General features: G+C 36.6%; 1 protein-coding gene across 1 annotated transcript; it reads right to left on the reverse strand.

Moving 5' to 3' along the window:
- Positions 1-6021: 6021 nt before the first annotated feature.
- LOC124448569 lies at positions 6022-7427 on the reverse strand. The gene has a single exon (XM_046999535.1). It carries the CDS (start codon positions 7223-7225, stop codon positions 6071-6073), a length of 1155 nt encoding a protein of 384 aa, XP_046855491.1. The 5' UTR covers positions 7226-7427; the 3' UTR covers positions 6022-6070.
- Between the last annotated feature and the right edge of the window lie 14930 nt (positions 7428-22357).

Consider the following 22357-nt stretch of genomic DNA (forward strand, 5'->3'; position numbering starts at 1 on the left):
ATGTTTTTTGATCGAAACGCTCCTGTAGTGAAGCCAAGCACGCATCAATTGCCTCAACATACTGGGCACGGTGGGCGTCTTTCGCAGTTTGGAAATGATGTTGCTCGCCATCTCCGTGTTGAAGACGCCACGGAGCTTTCTTCGGTCTTGGTTGTGTTGGATCGCCTGCAAAGTTGATAGCCTTGCTTGAAGCAACTATTTGGTCGTAAAACAAAGAGAAGTTGTCTCGTTGACGCTGCAAGTTTGTCTTCAAGGCATTTATGCAAGTAACAGTTGACAAACGAAAACAACCCATATCGATAAACGCGATTTTTGATCCATCTGGGTATTCAAAATCAAAAACTAAGCTATAGCCAACTTCGCATGATGCTCACAGACTTTGTTCCACTCTCGGGGCTACTTGTATCTAAGAAAAACTTCTTCAGTCCAATTTTACCTAAAACAAGGGCATTTCCGTAGCATGAAAAAGGGCACTTTCATTCCAGAAAAAGGGCACATTTTTCCCTGTTGCAAAAAGTGGGGGGGGCACTTCCCCCAATGCCCACCCCGGTTCCGCGGCCTCTGGATGATTGTATGTGGCCTTTCTTGTAAGTAATTTGCTCTTTGGCATTGTAACTTCGGTAATTGCTGAACAATTTCGTACTGATTTTTATATAGCTTTTAAACGAGATAGAAATCGGGCATATAAATTAAACATAAAAGACAGGTTGATATGCTATAATTTTTAGCAGTAAACTGTACATTCATATGCAATGTATTTTTATGAAACTTACTTTAAAGTAGTGATCAAGAAGGAAGTCTTCAATCAAAATTGTCAACATAGAGCTTATTATGATGTTCTTACATCCCTGTAAATGAAAAAAACACCTCTTCTTTTTTTTCTTCACTATACCATACGAGGCTTCTTAAATAATTGTACAATTGTTTATTCTTTAAAAATAACTCCACAAGCTAATTGTAATTATGAATAGAAGGTGTCAACTTCACATTACAGATAATCATATCTTTTAAAAAAATTTTTCTTTATTTTTCTGTTATTTTTCCCCATTCAGAAAGATATGCTTCTGCTAATTTTAAATTTTGTTCCATTTCAAATCAATAGAGTTAGGAGAAGCAACAAGAGAAACACTATTAAAAAAAACTTATATGAATATAATGGATAAAATATATAACTTTTTAACTGAGTTTAATTGTAGTAAATGTATATATATATATAGCTTATCAAATAATTGTAAATATTGAAGTGGATTATCTTTTAATGAGTTTATTATTAATCATATAAATCATATTGAAAAAAAAAGACCAAAAAAAATAAAAAAAGAATTCAAAAAATGGAAAAATAAAAAAAACACTTCATATTATTACAAAGTTATATGAAACTATAACTTTGTTATTTTTTATTTTAGAACCAATAGAGGGCATAAAAGCTGAAGTCAATGTCCTTTGCTAACATAAATGGAATATATAGAGAACTATTTTATAGCTATTGCTTTCCTTGTACATCATGCTAAAATTATAGACATGAAATTAATATATTAGAAAAACCAAAACCATTTAGCAGTCCTTTAATATATTAGAATAACCGAAACCATTTGGCAGTACTTTTAATAAAAATTTTGAAATATAACATTTTAAATTGTAAAAACATGCAATTTATTAATTTTTATTGATGAAAATTGTTTTGCAACTTTTTTGCATTTCTTTTTCATTTTTTTACATTTTTAAAATTACTTTTTTCAATTTTTTGCTATTTTTTACATTTATTTTCATTTTTTTCCATACTTTTACAATAATTTCTCTATTTATATATTTTTCTATAAATACTTGCGATATTCTATTTTCTCATTTTAAAGATGTCGTTGAAGAGTAGATTGAAGTCATTTTTTTGTTATCTGAAATGGTATGGTATTGTGAAGGACAATAATTTTTCTTATTTTGTTTTCTTCATCTTGGCTTTCTTTATTGTTTACATAAATCAATGATGCTTGACAATCATCCAACTAATAATGGTATTTGTGAATAATTTGATCTGGATTTATTGGTAAGAACATTTTAGTACTCTTATTTGTTAATTTTGTTACACTAACATATTTAACATATTTTTTTCCTTAGAGGTATATTGATAATGATGATCATTGAAATGAATATGATATTGATGATGATGATTATATAAAAAAGTTTCTATAATTTTAAAATTGGACTTTGTACTTTATATAATTTTACTCTGTAATCGGACTTTGGACTTTAGACAATGATATGTTGTGTATTGTGTAGTAAATATGCTTTTTTTTAAATATACTTGTTTTACAAATAACTTATTTTCTTATTACATTTGATTTTAATATATAAATGTATATCATCACAAGCTCACCTTTTCCTTAAGCTTAAAAACGCTGACTGCCTTAAAAACGATCCCCCCGGTTTTTTTTATTATAGATTGTATTTTAACTATTTTCAGACATAATACAATTTATAATAAAAAATATGAGCGTGCGATGATATGCATATATATATATATATATGCTAACAACAACTCATGGAAAATCACAACCGAACTAGACCAAGACGATATCATCGACCTGCTCGAGCTCTGCCTCTCCACTGAATTCACCTTCCAAAATTCATATTACCGACAAATCTCAGGAACACCAATGGGTTCTCCTTTATCCACCTTCCTTGCAGAAGCTGTTATGCAACACCTTGAAAAGCATTCAATCACCAACAACACACACATCAGACTATGGAGAAGATTTCTTGACGATATCTTTGCTATCGTCGAAAAAGACAAAACAGAAAACATTCTACACACAATAAACAACACCACACAGAACATAACCTTCACCATGGACAAAGAACAGAACAAACAACTTACCTTCCTAGATATTCTACTTACCAGATCACATGACGGCACATTAAGCACGCAAGTATTCCGCAAAAATACACACACAGACCAAATACTCAACTTCAATAGCAATCACCCAACACAACACAAAATTAGTTGCATACGAACTCTCTTTAACAGGATTAAAACACACTGCAATACAGAAGAAGCCAAGAAGAATGAACGCAACTACTTATACTCTACATTCATAAACAACAATTACCCACGAAACTTTATCAACAAAGTATTAAACAAAATACACAACAAACCACAAACTGAAAAACCTAACGAAGATACAGACGAACCAGTAAAAATAGTGACATTACCATATATAAACGGCACATCAGAAATGACATCAAGACTACTCCGACCATTCAAAATAAACATCGCACATAAACCAACACACAAACTCAAATCATACTTCACTAAACATAAAGACCGAACAACGACATTTGACACAACCAACGCGGTCTACATGATACCATGTAAAGATTGCCCCAAACAGTACATAGGACAAACATCCAAGAAAATTGAAACAAGACTCACTGAACACAAGAATGCCATCAAACGACGCGACCCAAAATCACTACCAGCAGAACATACCTACGATACCAACCACACATTTGACTGGACAAAAACACAACTTCTTGGACGCGCACAGACAAAACACGCACGAGAATTCAAAGAGGCATGATACAGCAAAGACAACAACACAATAAACACACATATTGACATCCCCATCATCTATTCACAACTAAAGACAAAACCAAAACAACAAACTAATAACACAACGACTAAAATAAAACACTCAAATTTCATTAACGCAATTCCTTACACCCGAAACCATGACAACGCATCTTATACCATCCAATAATATCGACTCAACTACTAACCAAGCACTCAGACGCTCCAAACGCCTACAAAATCTTTGTAAATAATATATTCTTACATTCTGACGAATACGGTGGCCCACAGGTGTCACGGCACAAACAAAATCTCACGGCACACACAAAACTTCTCACGGCACACACAAAACTTCTCACGGCACGCACAAAATCTCACAGCACGCACAAAACTCCTCACGGCACACAAAATCTCACCGCACGCGCACAAAACTTCTCACGGCACAAGAGCAGTATTCAAAGAGACTGGGACTGATAAACATAAATAAAATATGGCGGAAAACGAAGGCGAAAGTTCTTTTGAAAGTGCGAGATTTTGTTGTATGTGTGGTACAGAGCACAAAAGCAATGCCAAATTTTGTACACAGTGTGGAATAGGTAAGTTATATCTAATTTTTCAAACAATATAATTGAAAAATATGTCAACAGTGGCGTAGTCAGCATGAAAGTTTTGAACGACAGATTGGGAGCCATGCGTGCGGCTTTTTCGCAATGATTGTTTGAAATATTAATGAAATATTTCCATCACAGGACGAAATAAGTGGATTGGATACGCAATGGCCTGATAGTCTAGTAATGACTAATGTTAACTGAAAATACACGAGATACAAAAGCATTCCATTGATTCCAAAGTAATTTCAGAGCACTTAGTTGATTTAAAGTATATTCAGTGCTTTTCAATGACATGAATGCAGTAAATTAGCTACAAAACATCTTTTTTTCACCAGTGATGTTTTTAAAGAAAAAAAGTCCTAAGAACCGAGTGATGGTGCATTTTGCAGGAGAGGAGGGCATTGATAATGGAGCTATGGCAAAGGAATATTTTACAAATATCATGAACGAAATTGGAAAGAATGTTTTTCCAGATGGAAGCCCCCAAAATTCAATGCTCAGTGTCCACAACGGTACATTTTATTCATGTGGGCAAATTGTTGCAACTAGCATCGCCCAAGGAGGTCCTCCGCCATGTTTCCTAGAGGATTGTGTTTGTGATATGCTTGTTCTAGGAAATTTCAACATGAATGCACTTATTCCTGAAAAACATTTAACGTCTCATGAGCAAACACTGATAAAAAGCATCAAAGATAACCCGACTTTGATGCAAGATGTCATTTTGGAGCACGAGTACACTGGCAAGATCGATAAAGAGCATGTTGATTATATCATTGGTACTGTTATGGTTAGCATCGTCAGCAAACGTCTCCTCTATCTAAACGAGTTTCGTAGAGGTTTGGATCTCTATGGAGTTTCGGCCTTATTGCAGGCTGAGCGTGATTTGTGCAAGCAGCTTTTTGTCAAAGGACGGTCTGGACAACCAGCTGATGCTAACTATTTAGTATCATGTTTCGTGCCATATTATTCGGAAAAAGGAAGCTCGCGGCGTGTGATTGAAGAGGAAATGATTGACTTCTTTCAAGATGTGTTAATGAGTATGGAAGACCAGAATATAACAGGCTATATAGAAGATTTGACATGGAATGATGGAGAAGATAGTCTTGGTAACATGCAAGACAACATGGAAAGGATCACTTCCCTGTCTGCAGATCTAACACCATCAGGAGTTCTGGGGTGGCTCACCGGACAAAAACATGTCCCTATTAATGGAGAAAAGTTAAGAATCGGAGTTCATTTTGATCATGATTGTATGGCACGTAATACCATGCATAAAATCTGTTTCCCAATCGTAGGATCATGTGGCAGAGACATTACATTACCAGTTGAGCATATGAAAACAAGTGAAGATTTCAAGCACGTTTTCATGATTGCCTACTGTAAGGGTCAGAGTTTTGGGAAAAAATGAAACTTGTCATTCTAAATCAGTAACACCTTATCAGTGTTATCAGATTATTATGGAATGGTTACTTTTTTGTTTGATTCACCCCAATGGCAACTTTTAATTTTACTTCTTTCAAAATTATGTACTTACCAAATGCTTGTTTGTGAGGAAACATTTACTATACACGTTGTTAATTTTTACGTTAGCAGATAAATGTGATTGCTACCTACAGAATATACTACCTACATTTTTTGTATAAACAAAATATATTAGATTAATTTGTCTTATGGCTAGTGGCTAAAGTAGAACGTTAAGTGGGGAGGGGGGTGAATATTCATATATTTAGCTCTGCTTTGCTGATTTGCTTTGTTAGTGATTATAATTTCAAAACAAATCAGCAGGGCAGAGTTTAATATTTGAATATTCACCCCCCTCCCCACTTAACGTTCTAGCTTCGTGCCTGCCTATAGCTACATGAAGTCTGTTGAAATTGAATGTCGGCAAGTATATTTACTTTGCATAGTACTGAAGAGTATTGTAAAGCTCAGTTGCCTGTTTCCAATCTCTTGACTTGTCGAGATCACAAGATTGTAACACGTAGTTGAAATATTCTTGGAATATGTTTTCTTTTTCACTTTCCACTATGTGCGATCGAGCATAATGAATTTCTGTAGAAGTAACTGACAGTAAAAAGTGATTGCCACCATCACATAGCTCAGGTAAATAATACAATGAGTCAGGTCTGCCTTTTACAGTATCATGACGTGATTTTCTGATATAATGGGTGTTCCATTGCTCTTTCACTTCGTCTAAAACCTTTTGTATCACATCCGAAAAGCAAAACCAAAGACACTCCATATCTAACTCTGATGAGAGATCAACTATCTTTTGATCCACTAGATCTTTAAAATAGTTTATCCACCAAGATGAGCACGACTTTCTGAATAGTCCCCACCACGACTCGATTCTTTGATTTCTAGGAGACGGGACATAACGATGGCTGTCAGCATCATCCCGGAAAAATGATTGAATGGCTGCCATTATTCCATTTTCAGTGCCTAAATCTGTTACCAGATCAACAGGACATCCACCAAAATGTTCGACAGCATCTAAATAAAAACTGGCTATATCACCTGGGTGGTTGTTGGATCTAGTTACTTTTAGGCAGAGTATCTTTCTACTCCACCCATCAATGCAACCATGTATTGGAAATCCGAAAGGCTTCATTTTATCATAGCCGTCACAATGCCAAGCATAATTTGGGCCTGGATTTCGGTATTCCCTTCTTTTCAAGCGATGTGCTCGTCTTCGTTCAGTTCCTTCGGGACATATTTCACGCAAAATCTCCTGAACAGCTACTCGAGGTACTTGTATGCCATTAAGTCGTAGAGTGTGCCAAACTGACCTATAACCCTGAAGACTGCCATGACCATCAACAATAGTTCGTATTGACTCTCTTACAGTAGTGACGTCGTATTCAACTTGCCTTCTTCCTAGACCATATTTCTTTATTCTTCTCTTTAAAGTGCTAATGCTTAATTCTATGTCGTGGTATTTCTGTAAAAATCTTCTTATTTCTTCATAAGTAAAATCTCTATAAAAATAGTATCGTATTATATCTTCATCGTCAAACTCTTCATTTTCCTCAGCATCTAAGTCATCCATGTTTGAGGTCGTGAAAACATTCGCATGTATTTGAAATAGCCTTTTTGAGAGTGATATTTTTGCCGCCGTCAGAAGAACTTTCGCCTTCGTTTTCCGCCATATTTCATTTATGTTTATCAGTCCCAGTCTCTTCGAATACTGCTCTTGTGCCGTGAGATTTTGTGTGTGCCGTGAGAAGTTTTGTGCGTGCCGTGAGATTTTGTGTGTGCCGTGAGAAGTTTTGTGTGTGCCGTGAGAAGTTTTGTGTGTGCCGTGACACCTGTGGGCCACCGTAGACGAAGGCTCGAAGCACCGAGTTGAAAGCTTAATAAAAATTTCAAAATAAAATCCAGAGAATCCTTATCATTATCATATATATATATGATAATGATAAGGATAAATCCCCTGAAGAGTGAGCAATCACGAAACAGGCTTGTCGGGATGAAATTGTAGTTTTTGTGTATTTTTCTCAACACCACTACACATATTCACGCTCTGCTCTTGAGCATCGAGCACTGTTTTATACGGAAAATCATAAATTATAAACTTCCTATATATATATATATATATATATATATAAAATGAACTAAAATAAAATAAAATGGACAATTGTTTGCTGTCGCTACTCAGAGTTTCACGCCGTAGGGCGATCTTCAGGCAACTGACAGATAATATTTTATTTGCTGACTATATACATCGACTAAAAGGTGTTAAGTTACGATATGTTTAGTGCATGCCGTCATGTGAGATTCAAATAAACAAAACTTCCTATATAAATATATATATATATAAATAAATAAATATATATATATATTTATTGATGAGAAAATACACAAAACTACAATTTCATCCCGACAAGCCTGTTTCGTGATTTCTCACTCTTCAGGGGATAATATTAAATGAGAAATCACGAAACAGGCTTGTCGGGATGAAATTGTAGTTTTTGTGTATTTTCTTTTTCTCATCAATATTTACGCTCTGCTCTTAAGCATCGAGCACTGTACTTACAGAGATTCAAATAAACAAAACTTCCTATACATATATATATGATAATGATAAGGATTCTCTGGATTTGTTTTAAATTTTTATTAAGCTTTCAACTCGGTGCTTCGAGCCTTCGTCAGAATGTGACAATATATTATTTACAAAGATTTTGTAGGCGTTTGGAGCGTCTGATTGGTTGGTTAGTAGTTGAGTTGATATTATTGGATGGCATAAGATGCGTTGTCATGGTTTCGGGTGTATCGATTACGTTAATGAAATTCGAGTGTTTTATTTTAGTCGTTGTGTTATTAGTTTGTTGTTTTGGTTTTGTCTTTAGTTGTGAATAGATGATGGGGATGTCAATATGTCTGTTAATTGTGTTGTTGTCTTTGCTGTACCATGCCTCTTTGAATTCTCGTGCGTGTTTTGTCTGTGCGCGTCCAAGAAGTTGTGTTTTTGTCCAGTCAAATGTGTGGTTGGTATCGTAGGTATGTTCTGCTGGTAGTGATTTTGGGTCGCGTCGTTTGATGGCATTCTTGTGTTCAGTGAGTCTTGTTTCAATTTTCTTGGACGTTTGTCCTATGTACTGTTTGGGGCAATCTTTACATGGTATCATGTAGACCGCGTTGGTTGTGTCGAATGTCGTTGTTCGGTCTTTATGTTTAGTGAAGTATGATTTGAGTTTGTGTGTTGGTTTATGTGCGATGTTTATATTGAATGGTCGGAGTAGTCTTGATGTCATTTCTGATGTTCCGTTTATATATGGTAATGTCACTATTTTTACTGGTTCGTCAGTATCTTCGTTAGGTTTTTCATTTTGTGGTTTGTTGTGTATTTTGTTTAATACTTTGTTGATAAAGTTTCGTGGGTAATTGTTGTTTATGAATGTAGAGTATAAGTAGTTGCGTTCATTCTTCTTGGCTTCTTCTGTATTGCAGTGTGTTTTAATCCTGTTAAAGAGAGTTCGTATGCAACTAATTTTGTGTTGTGTTGGGTGATTGCTATTAAAGGTGATTGCTACTAATTTTGTGTTGGGTGATTGCTATTAAAGGTGATTGCTAATAAAGGTGATTGCTACTAATGATTGCTACTAATTTTGTGTTGTGTTGGGTGATTGCAAGCTACAACACAACTAGACAAAAATGACATCCTAGACTTACTCAACCTTTGCCTCGCCACTGAATTCACCTTCCAAAACACATACTACAGACAAATTTCAGGCACACCAATGGGATCACCACTATCCACCTTCCTCGCAGAAGCTGTCATGCAACACCTCGAAACACAATCAGTCACAAACAACACAAACATCAAACTATGGAAAAGATATGTCGACGACATCTTTGCCATAGTCAAGAAAGACAAAACTGAACAAATCCTACACACCATAAACAATACCACAAAGAACATTACCTTTACTAAAGACGAAGAACACGACAAACAACTTACCTTCCTCGACATCCTACTAACGAGAACAGATGACGGTACACTAAACACACAAGTATACCGCAAAAACACACACACAGACCAAATACTCAACTTTAATAGCAATCACCCAACACAACACAAAATTAGTTGCATACGAACTCTCTTTAACAGGATTAAAACACACTGCAATACAGAAGAAGCCAAGAAGAATGAACGCAACTACTTATACTCTACATTCATAAACAACAATTACCCACGAAACTTTATCAACAAAGTATTAAACAAAATACACAACAAACCACAAAATGAAAAACCTAACGAAGATACTGACGAACCAGTAAAAATAGTGACATTACCATATATAATCGGAACATCAGAAATGACATCAAGACTACTCCGACCATTCAATATAAACATCGCACATAAACCAACACACAAACTCAAATCATACTTCACTAAACATAAAGACCGAACAACGACATTCGACACAACCAACGCGGTCTACATGATACCATGTAAAGATTGCCCCAAACAGTACATAGGACAAACGTCCAAGAAAATTGAAACAAGACTCACTGAACACAAGAATGCCATCAAACGACGCGACCCAAAATCACTACCAGCAGAACATACCTACGATACCAACCACACATTTGACTGGACAAAAACACAACTTCTTGGACGCGCACAGACAAAACACGCACGAGAATTCAAAGAGGCATGGTACAGCAAAGACAACAACACAATTAACAGACATATTGACATCCCCATCATCTATTCACAACTAAAGACAAAACCAAAACAACAAACTAATAACACAACGACTAAAATAAAACACTCGAATTTCATTAACGTAATCGATACACCCGAAACCATGACAACGCATCTTATGCCATCCAATAATATCAACTCAACTACTAACCAACCAATCAGACGCTCCAAACGCCTACAAAATCTTTGTAAATAATATATTGTCACATTCTGACGAAGGCTCGAAGCACCGAGTTGAAAGCTTAATAAAAATTTAAAACAAATCCAGAGAATCCTTATCATTATCATAATATGCCTGGGTTACCAATTTTCAAATATATATATATATATATAGGAAGTTTATAATTTATGATTTTCCGTATAAAACAGTGCTCGATGCTCAAGAGCAGAGCGTGAATATGTGTAGTGGTGTTGAGAAAAATACACAAAAACTACAATTTCATCCCGACAAGCCTGTTTCGTGATTTCTCATTTAATATTATCCCCTGAAGAGTGAGAAATCACGAAACAGGCTTGTCGGGATAAAATTGTAGTTTTTGTGTAATTTTTTCTTCTTATCAATATTTACGCTCTGCTCTTAAGCATCGAGCACTGTACTTACAGAGATTCAAATAAACAAAACTTCCTATACATATATATATGATAATGATAAGGATTCTCTGGATTTGTTTTAAATTTTTATTAAGCTTTCAACTCGGTGCTTCGAGCCTTCGTCAGAATGTGACAATATATTATTTACAAAGATTTTGTAGGCGTTTGGAGCGTCTGATTGGTTGGTTAGTAGTTGAGTTGATATTATTGGATGGCATAAGATGCGTTGTCATGGTTTCGGGTGTATCGATTACGTTAATGAAATTCGAGTGTTTTATTTTAGTCGTTGTGTTATTAGTTTGTTGTTTTGGTTTTGTCTTTAGTTGTGAATAGATGATGGGGATGTCAATATGTCTGTTAATTGTGTTGTTGTCTTTGCTGTACCATGCCTCTTTGAATTCTCGTGCGTGTTTTGTCTGTGCGCGTCCAAGAAGTTGTGTTTTTGTCCAGTCAAATGTGTGGTTGGTATCGTAGGTATGTTCTGCTGGTAGTGATTTTGGGTCGCGTCGTTTGATGGCATTCTTGTGTTCAGTGAGTCTTGTTTCAATTTTCTTGGACGTTTGTCCTATGTACTGTTTGGGGCAATCTTTACATGGTATCATGTAGACCGCGTTGGTTGTGTCGAATGTCGTTGTTCGGTCTTTATGTTTAGTGAAGTATGATTTGAGTTTGTGTGTTGGTTTATGTGCGATGTTTATATTGAATGGTCGGAGTAGTCTTGATGTCATTTCTGATGTTCCGATTATATATGGTAATGTCACTATTTTTACTGGTTCGTCAGTATCTTCGTTAGGTTTTTCATTTTGTGGTTTGTTGTGTATTTTGTTTAATACTTTGTTGATAAAGTTTCGTGGGTAATTGTTGTTTATGAATGTAGAGTATAAGTAGTTGCGTTCATTCTTCTTGGCTTCTTCTGTATTGCAGTGTGTTTTAATCCTGTTAAAGAGAGTTCGTATGCAACTAATTTTGTGTTGTGTTGGGTGATTGCTATTAAAGTTGAGTATTTGGTCTGTGTGTGTGTTTTTGCGGTATACTTGTGTGTTTAGTGTACCGTCATCTGTTCTCGTTAGTAGGATGTCGAGGAAGGTAAGTTGTTTGTCGTGTTCTTCGTCTTTAGTAAAGGTAATGTTCTTTGTGGTATTGTTTATGGTGTGTAGGATTTGTTCAGTTTTGTCTTTCTTGACTATGGCAAAGATGTCGTCGACATATCTTTTCCATAGTTTGATGTTTGTGTTGTTTGTGACTGATTGTGTTTCGAGGTGTTGCATGACAGCTTCTGCGAGGAAGGTGGATAGTGGTGATCCCATTGGTGTGCCTGAAATTTGTCTGTAGTATGTGTTTTGGAAGGTGAATTCAGTGGCGAGGCAAAGGTTGAGTAAGTCTAGGATGTCATTTTTGTCTAGTTGTGTTGTAGCTTGCAATCACCCAACACAACACAAAATTAGTAGCAATCATTAGTAGCAATCACCTTTATTAGCAATCACCTTTAATAGCAATCACCCAACACAAAATTAGTAGCAATCACCTTTAATAGCAATCACCCAACACAACACAAAATTAGTTGCATACGAACTCTCTTTAACAGGATTAAAACACACTGCAATACAGAAGAAGCCAAGAAGAATGAACGCAACTACTTATACTCTACATTCATAAACAACAATTACCCACGAAACTTTATCAACAAAGTATTAAACAAAATACACAACAAACCACAAAATGAAAAACCTAACGAAGATACTGACGAACCAGTAAAAATAGTGACATTACCATATATAATCGGAACATCAGAAATGACATCAAGACTACTCCGACCATTCAATATAAACATCGCACATAAACCAACACACAAACTCAAATCATACTTCACTAAACATAAAGACCGAACAACGACATTCGACACAACCAACGCGGTCTACATGATACCATGTAAAGATTGCCCCAAACAGTACATAGGACAAACGTCCAAGAAAATTGAAACAAGACTCACTGAACACAAGAATGCCATCAAACGACGCGACCCAAAATCACTACCAGCAGAACATACCTACGATACCAACCACACATTTGACTGGACAAAAACACAACTTCTTGGACGCGCACAGACAAAACACGCACGAGAATTCAAAGAGGCATGGTACAGCAAAGACAACAACACAATTAACAGACATATTGACATCCCCATCATCTATTCACAACTAAAGACAAAACCAAAACAACAAACTAATAACACAACGACTAAAATAAAACACTCGAATTTCATTAACGTAATCGATACACCCGAAACCATGACAACGCATCTTATGCCATCCAATAATATCAACTCAACTACTAACCAACCAATCAGACGCTCCAAACGCCTACAAAATCTTTGTAAATAATATATTGTCACATTCTGACGAAGGCTCGAAGCACCGAGTTGAAAGCTTAATAAAAATTTAAAACAAATCCAGAGAATCCTTATCATTATCATAATATGCCTGGGTTACCAATTTTCAAATATATATATATATATATAGGAAGTTTATAATTTATGATTTTCCGTATAAAACAGTGCTCGATGCCCGAGAGCAGAGCGTAAATATGTGTAGTGGTGTAGAGAAAAATCACAGGACTACAGATTCATCCCGACAAGCCTGTTTCGTGATTGCTCACTCTTCAGGGGATTTAAATATATATATATGTTATATCTTTTATGTATACACACATTGTTATACACTTTGTATATATATATATATTACGCTCTTCTAATATATAGAATATTGAGCGCGCTTTTATCCATGAATATTATCCGTACTATATATATATATATATATAAAGATAAAAGTTTCTCCGGATTTTGAATGATTTTTATTGAGCTTTCGACTCGTTGCTTCGAGCCTTCATCAGAATGAAAAATATTTATTTACACGTGCTTTTAGCTTGGAGACGTTTAGAGCGTCTAATTGGATGAGAGGGTGGATTAATGTGATTGGATGGGGTGAAATGCGTTGCCATGGGTTTTGGTGTATTGTTAATATGATTGGTGGTGTTAATAATATTAGAGTGTAGTGTTTTAGTTTTGGTGTTGTTTGTAGTTTTTTTGTCCTTTTTCTTTAGTTGTGAGTATATGATGGGTATGTCGATATGTCTGTTTATTGTGTCGTTGTCTTCACTGTACCAAGCTTCTTTAAATTCGCGTGCGTGTTTAGTCAGTGCGCGTCCGAGTACTTTAGTTTCTGTCCAGTCGAATGTGTGGTTGTTTCCGTGGGTATGTTCTGCCGGTAGTGAGTTCGGATCTCGTCGTTTTATGGCGTTTTTGTGTTCTGTGAGTCTTGTTTCAATTTTCTTAGATGTTTGTCCTATGTATTGCTTTGAACAGTCTTTACATGGTATCATGTAGATCGCGTCAGTTGTATCATGAATTGTTGTTTTGTCTTTATGTTTGGTGAAACATGATTTGAGTTTTTGTGTAGGTTTGTGGGCGACGTTAATATTAAATGGTCGAAGAGGTCTGGCAGTCATTTCTAATGTTCCGTTTATGTATGGTAATGTGACGATTTTCCGGAGAAACTTTTATCTTTTATATATTCAATGCCTGGATTACAAATTTTCAAACTTATAAAATCGACATATGGGATAGATATTCTCAGAAGAACAAGAAAATGGGAACTATTCGCACGTAAAGAGTCATCAACATTGGAGCAGCTTCACTTCCTACACAAATGCAAACAACAACGAATCCTACCGAACAGCATCAACTATCGACCACCATTAAAAACAACTCACGCCCAACAAATTGCACAATCAAATGGCCGCCGTATGTTAAATGGCCTCATATCAGATGCCCACAACCGCTTACGAATCTACCGTCATAAACTACAAGAACATCGAGAAACCGTAACAACATACACGACACAGTCAGACGCCAAATCCATTAATGAAGCCATCAAAAAAGCAACATACGCATATAGAACAAAACGACACCACGAACTTCATCGAAAATTACAAGAATCCAAATCTTACAAACAACTCCATCCCAACACAAACGAATTTGTCACAAACATCTCGAACAAACCACTAACCGAACAGCAAACTAAAATTTTAAACAAAGGATTAAATTACAACTTTAAAGACGCGAACAAACTTGACTACGTTGCCGACCTGGAATCCGCTTTAAAGTACACCAACTTAACAGACCAAACGAAAGAAGACATTCGTCACAAAATCACAAATAACCTCTGCCACGAACCACCTGTCACCCTAAACTACGAAGAACTACGAGCAATTAAAAACCTACAAAACGACGACCAAATAATCATATTACGAGCTGACAAAGGACGCAAAACAGTTATCATGGACAGATCAGAATACATCGACAAAGCCAAAACCCTCCTACAAGACACCACCACCTACGAACTTCTCCATACAGACCCCAGCAAAACGACCACCAACCGCATCAACCAGAAACTGAAACAACTAAAAGACAAAAAGAAACTAAACGAAAACGACTACAGAAGAATCCGACCCAATGACGCATCCACCGCCAAATTCTACGGACTACCAAAAATCCACAAAGAAAATAACCCACTTCGACCTATCGTATCGCTTCCAGGATCACCTACGTATGAACTTTCAAAATATCTTTATAACATTCTGTATCCATTAGTCAAAAATTCACCTCACACCATCAGAAATGCCACCACTTTTCTCGCCAGTATTGAAAACATTAAACTACGACCAGACGAAATCATGATATCCTACGACGTGACATCACTCTTCACATCCATACCACTAGACATTGCCAAACAAATTACAAACGAACTACTCACAAACGACAAAACTTGGGAAGCTACAACACAAGTAGACAAAAATGACATCCTAGACTTACTCAACCTTTGCCTCTCCACTGAATTCACCTTCCAAAACACATACTACAGACAAATTTCAGGCACACCAATGGGATCACCACTATCCACCTTCCTCGCAGAAGCGAGGAAGGTGGATAGTGGTGATCCCATTGGTGTGCCTGAAACACAATCAGTCGAAACACCTCGAAACACAATCAGTCACAAACAACACAAACATGCAACACCTCGAAACACAATCAGTCACAAACAACACAAACATCAGACTATGGAAAAGATATGTCGACGACATCTTTGCCATAGTCAAGAAAGACAAAACTGAACAAATTCTACACACCATAAACAATACCACAAAGAACATTACCTTTACTAAAGACGAAGAGCACGACAAACAACTTACCTTCCTCGACATCCTACTAACCAGAACAGATGACGGTACATTAAACACACAAGTATACCGCAAAACCACCCACACAGACCAAATACTCGATTTCAACAGCAATCATCCAACACAACACAAAATAAGCTGCATTCGAACACTTTTCAACAGGATAAACACTCATTGTAATACGGAAGAAGCCAAAAAAACAGAACGCAACTACTTATACTCCACATTTATTAAAAACAACTACCCTAGAAACTTCATAAACAAAACTATATACAAAATACAAAACAAAACACAAACCGACAAAAGCAACAAAAAACCGGACGAAACAGTAAAAATCGTCACATTACCATACATAAACGGAACATCAGAAATGACTGCCAGACTTCTTCGACCATTTAATATTAACGTCGCCCACAAACCTACACAAAACTCAAATCATGTTTCACCAAACATAAAGACAAAACAACAATTCATGATACAACTGACGCGATCTACATGATACCATGTAAAGACTGTTCAAAGCAATACATAGGACAAACATCTAAGAAAATTGAAACAAGACTCACAGAACACAAAAACGCCATAAAACGACGAGATCCGAACTCACTACCGGCAGAACATACCCACGGAAACAACCACACATTCGACTGGACAGAAACTAAAGTACTCGGACGCGCACTGACTAAACACGCACGCGAATTTAAAGAAGCTTGGTACAGTGAAGACAACGACACAATAAACAGACATATCGACATACCTATCATATACTCACAACTAAAGAAAAAGGACAAAAAAACTACAAACAACACCAAAACTAAAACACTACACTCTAATATTATTAACACCACCAATCATATTAACAATACACCAAAACCCATGGCAACGCATTTCACCCCATCCAATCACATTAATCCACCCTCTCATCCAATTAGACGCTCTAAACGTCTCCAAGCTAAAAGCACGTGTAAATAAATATTTTTCATTCTGATGAAGGCTCGAAGCAACGAGTCGAAAGCTCAATAAAAATCATTCAAAATCCGGAGAAACTTTTATCTTTTATATATTCAATGCCTGGATTACAAATTTTCAAACTTATATATATATATTTATATATATATATATATTACGGATAATAATCCTGGATAAAAGAGCGCTCAATATTCTATATATTAGAAGAGCGTAAGATAAAAATGAACTAAAATAAAATGGACAATTGTTTGCTGTTGCTACTCGGAGTTTCACGCCGTAGGGCGATCTTCAGGCAACTGACAGATAATATTTTATTTGCTGACTATATACATCGACTAAAAGGTGTTAAGTTACATGACGGCATGCACTAAACATATCGGAACGTTTATTTAAAATGTTCTTTTTACGTCCTTTCAGGATAAGTAGCCTTTCTTCAAGGCAAAGACGGCAGGTTTTTTGGTTTTTGTTCGGAGGTGGAAGTTGTTTGATGAAGTCCCATTTAATGTTGTAATTACGTTTGTTTTCTTTCAGTGTCCACGTATATTTAGAAAGTTCTGTCTCGTTGCGGTATTTAATGTTCGTAATTGATTTCGTGTGGTTTCGATATCGTGTCTTAAAAGCGCATGCAGTAACACTTTTATAAGTTTTTGTTTCGTTGTTGTCAGTCGTTGTCACATTGGCTTTGTAAATCACGTTGGGTTTCAGGCCATTGCCATTTGTCGGGCATAGGTGTTTCTGTCTGCAGTTACATTTCTTTGGGGAGTTGTTCTTGTTCTGGGTAGTTTATGGGTTAAGTCTTTTTAAAATAGTCTTGTTGTGTCTGGTTATGAAAGTTTTCTTGGAGAGTATAGTATTTGGTGGGAAATGTTTGTCGATAAGTTGTAGGAAGTCGTGGGCGATGTGTCTTTTACGTTTTTGCTGTATGGTGGGTTAAACCAAGTGACGTTACGTTTTCTGTTGCACGTAGTGTTACATTAGTGGTCCAAACGCAACGCTACCAACACGTTTGATGTAACCATGGGCAGCTATGATGGAGCGGAAGTTTGCGAGCTTGTAGGGCTATTCTTACTCGACCAACTACAGCAGCGGTACGGAAGCAACGTCGGCTTATACCGTGACGATGGCCTTGCAGTCATAAATACCAAATCTGGAAGACTCTGCGACAAAGAAAGAAAAACCCTCTCACACCTATTTGACGAGCTTGGACTAAAAATCACAGCAATGACAAACCATGAACGCACAAACTTGACGTAACCTTTGACCTTAGCAACGACACCTACCAACCATATAGAAAACCCAACCACGAGCCCCTCTACATTCACAGATCGTCCAACCACCCACCATCAGTAATTACGCCAACTACCCACATCCATCAACAACCGAATCAACACACTCTCATCTAGCAAAGAGACCTTCGAAAATGCCGCACCAATTTACAACCAAGCTCTTAAACAAAGCAACTTCCCCACCCAACTCACCTTTAATCCATCAAACATCAATGTAAACACTATGTGCAACAGAAAACGTAACGTCACTTGGTTTAACCCACCATACAGCAAAAACGTAAAAACACACATCGCCCATGACTTCCTACAACTTATCGACAAACATTTCCCACCAAATACTATACTCTCCAAGAAAACTTTCATAACCAGACAGAACAGGACTATTTTAAAAAGACTTAACCCAGAAACAACCCAGAACAAGAACAACCCCCCAAAGAAATGTAACTGCAGACAGAAACGCCTATGCCCGACAAACGGCAATTGCCTGAAACCCAACGTGATTTACAAAGCCGACGTGAGAACGACTGACAACAACGAAGCAAAAACTTATATAGGTGTTACTGCATGCGCTTTTAAGACACGATATCGAAACCACATTAAATCAATTACGAACATTAAATACCGCGACGAGACAGAACTTTCTAAATACACGTGGACACTGAAAGAAAACAAACGTAACTACAACATTAAATGGGACTTCATCAAACAACTTCCACCTCCGAACAAAAACCAAAGAACCTGCCGTCTTTGCATTGAAGAAAGGCTACTTATCCTGAAAAGACGTAAAAAGAACATTTTAAATAAACGTTCCGATATGTTTAGTGCATGCCGTCATGTAACTTAACACCTTTTAGTCGATGTATATAGTCAGCAAATAAAATATTATCTGTCAGTTGCCTGAAGATCGCCCCACGGCGTGAAACTCCGAGTAGCGACAGCAAACAATTGTCCATTTTATTTTAGTTCATTATATATATATATATATATATATATATTAGTTAACTACTACAGATACCGATTGACTAAGGCAGCATTTCACTTGTTACTAGAAATAATAAGGCCACATTTATTTACAGAAAACGACAGGGGAAAGCCAATTCCAGTGGATATTCAACTGTTTGTAACGCTACGGTTTTACGCCACGGAACATTTTACCTTGCATGCAGAGACCAGTATGAAATTTCACATCCTTCAGCAAACCGGATAATAAAACGTGTGTCGGAGGCAATTGCATGCTTAAAGATTGTTTATGTTACATTTAATGTTGGAGACAAGCTACAGCGGGATTTCAGCTCAAACGGGATTTCTGGAGAATTTGTGGATTTCCCAGTGTTTTTGGGTGCAATCGATTGCACACATATCAAAATACAATGTCCAGGGGGTGAGAATGCTGAGCTCTTTCAAAATCAAAAAGGATATTTTTCAATAAACGTTCAAGCTGTTACTGTACCAAATATAGAAATGTTAAATAAAGTTGCACGGTGACTGGGCAGCGTCCACGGCGCAATGACTTCTGATAACAGTAAAATTTGTGCACACTTCGAACGTGGTGATATTACAGGAATGCTGCTTGGTGACAGTGGTTATCCATGCCGCCAACACATCTTTACACCGATTCGTAATCCCCAGACCCTCCCACAACGCAACTATAATGTGGCTCAAAGACGTTTTTGAAATACCGTTGGGAGAATGTTTGGCGTAGGGAGGAGATTGTTCCGTGCTTGTCAATGACCATTTGCACAAACCTGCAAACGAATTTAACTATCATTGTCATTATAGCTGTGTTTTTCAACTTTATAAGAAGCCGAAATGCCCCATAGATAAAGCTGAAGATTTGCCTGTTGCGGAGGAAGACGTGAATGAAGTTCATGCTGGTGAACGAGTTTTGGCCCATGCTATTCGCCAAAAGCTGATAGTGTAACATTTCACATAAATATTTCTATTTAACGACACAAATATATTTATGGTTGCATTTACAACCGTTAAGTTGACAAGAACATCCTAGCCAAATAAAATGCACTGTTTGTTCATTATACATGTCTTTGAAAAGAAGTTATTAATTTGGTTAGTTCAGCTTCCCAGAGTGTGTGGGTCTGGGTTGTTTCTACTGCTGGTTGTTTGTGAGCTTGGTTATTGTTTTCCAATACCTCCAGTTCCGCATCTAGCACTTCCATTTTCCTCTTGTGTTGTTTTATTGTATTATTTTTCTTAATGCCCATTAGCTCCGTTTCCGCTTCATGCTGTTGGGTTTGCATTGCTAAGCACTGTGCTGGTGCGTGTGATACTAGTGACTTGGGTCTGCTATATGGCGAGGATAAGGCACATTCGATGACTGCAATTCGTGTTTGTTTGGCCTATTGACTGTAGTTGTTGTCAATAATTCAGTTTCACCATAGTCCACTTCTATACAATAATTTTGACTCAAACAAAGAACATATGACGTAGGCGGTGTAGTATGATTTAGCACTTATTTTTTCACGATAGTGAATATATTTGATACAGCTATTGCATTACAAATAACCGAAAATACACTGGAATTGTATTTCCCATATCACAGTTATCGTAATTAAAAGGGTTATTCAAGCTGTCAATTTGAGTTGGAAGGATTGATGAAACAGCTGCAGCTTCGTCGCCTTGTTGGGATAATGCAAGACATCCATCAGTTAATTTACTTTCTCTGTTCTCTTTTGCAAGTTGTTCCTTAGCACAGGGTTTGATATTTTTCCAACACTTTTCAGTTGCCTGGAATCTCTCCTCGTCACTTCTGACTGAGAATTAAACTCTTCTGATACAGCTTCTCACATAGTGTTTTTTGTTCTATAGTTTTGAAGTCATTCCTTTTATTATCATAACGTTTCTTCATAATTGTGACCAGGGATAGACAGGGTGGGAAGCGAATTCTTAATATAAATATTAATGCTTTTAAAAGAGCCATTTAATACAAAAATAACGTATAAAAAGGAAATATTTATTTAGAAGCGTAACGTTTCGTCTTGACTCTCAAGACATCATCAGACAGTATTACATTACAAGTATAGACTATTTACATAATATTGAATTACATGGTGGGATGAAAACGCGAAAGTGAATATGGGATAAGATGGTATGACGTGGGATAAGTAGAAACACGAAAGAAACAAAAACATAAACAATCACAAAGTATACAGACATGAGGACGGACAAAATTAGATTAAAGCAACTGAAGGACAATGGAGTTTCCTTGGACGTTAAGAGATAATTTCATTTTGTTGATTAAGAGACTCACAATAGCTTCTTATTTACGAAATGTCCTTGTAAACAAGACAAGCCTACTCAAAAGCAGAGAGCCTTTACGCTACAAGTCCCGGGCTTGTGACCAGTATAGCAGAGTTAAAATGTGAAACGTTTCATGGATTAATCAACTGAATCTTCCTGCTTATTTTCGTTTGAAAGCATGTTGAACAGTTCATATGGACAAAGCTCGAATTCCATACTAAATATCAGTAACATAATCTGGTGTTAATGTTAGACAATACATCATTGCCCCTCAGTGAAAGCATCCCGCTTTCCACTGGAAAAGAATGAATCTAATATCGATGTTACATCTCTTCAATATTCAACACGACACGCCCACTGCAGCAAGTGACAGTTGAATGATTTCTTTGAATACAAATATGCCAAATATTTTAAAGTGTGAGTGTTTCTGCATTGAGTGGCTTCTCACACTCATACTCCACTCTCGCTCACATTTCAGCCATACTAGAGTGCATCTTACTACAGTTGCACATAAGTGTGAGTGTGAGTGACCTTTTACAATACAGGCGTTTGTCTCCGTCAAACTCCACATGTTTACGAATTGCCATTTTATTTAAAATTCGGGCACATTAACTTTCTTTTTGGCTTCTTTAGC

Source organism: Xenia sp. Carnegie-2017, unplaced genomic scaffold (assembly GCF_021976095.1).
Source record: "Xenia sp. Carnegie-2017 unplaced genomic scaffold, XeniaSp_v1 HiC_scaffold_23, whole genome shotgun sequence".
Taxonomy (NCBI): domain Eukaryota; kingdom Metazoa; phylum Cnidaria; class Anthozoa; order Malacalcyonacea; family Xeniidae; genus Xenia; species Xenia sp. Carnegie-2017.

Coding starts and splice junctions, on each gene's coding strand:
- LOC124448569 (XM_046999535.1), bottom strand. CDS start 7,225: ATGGATGACTTAGATGCTGAGGAAAATGAAGAGTTTGACGATGAAGAT.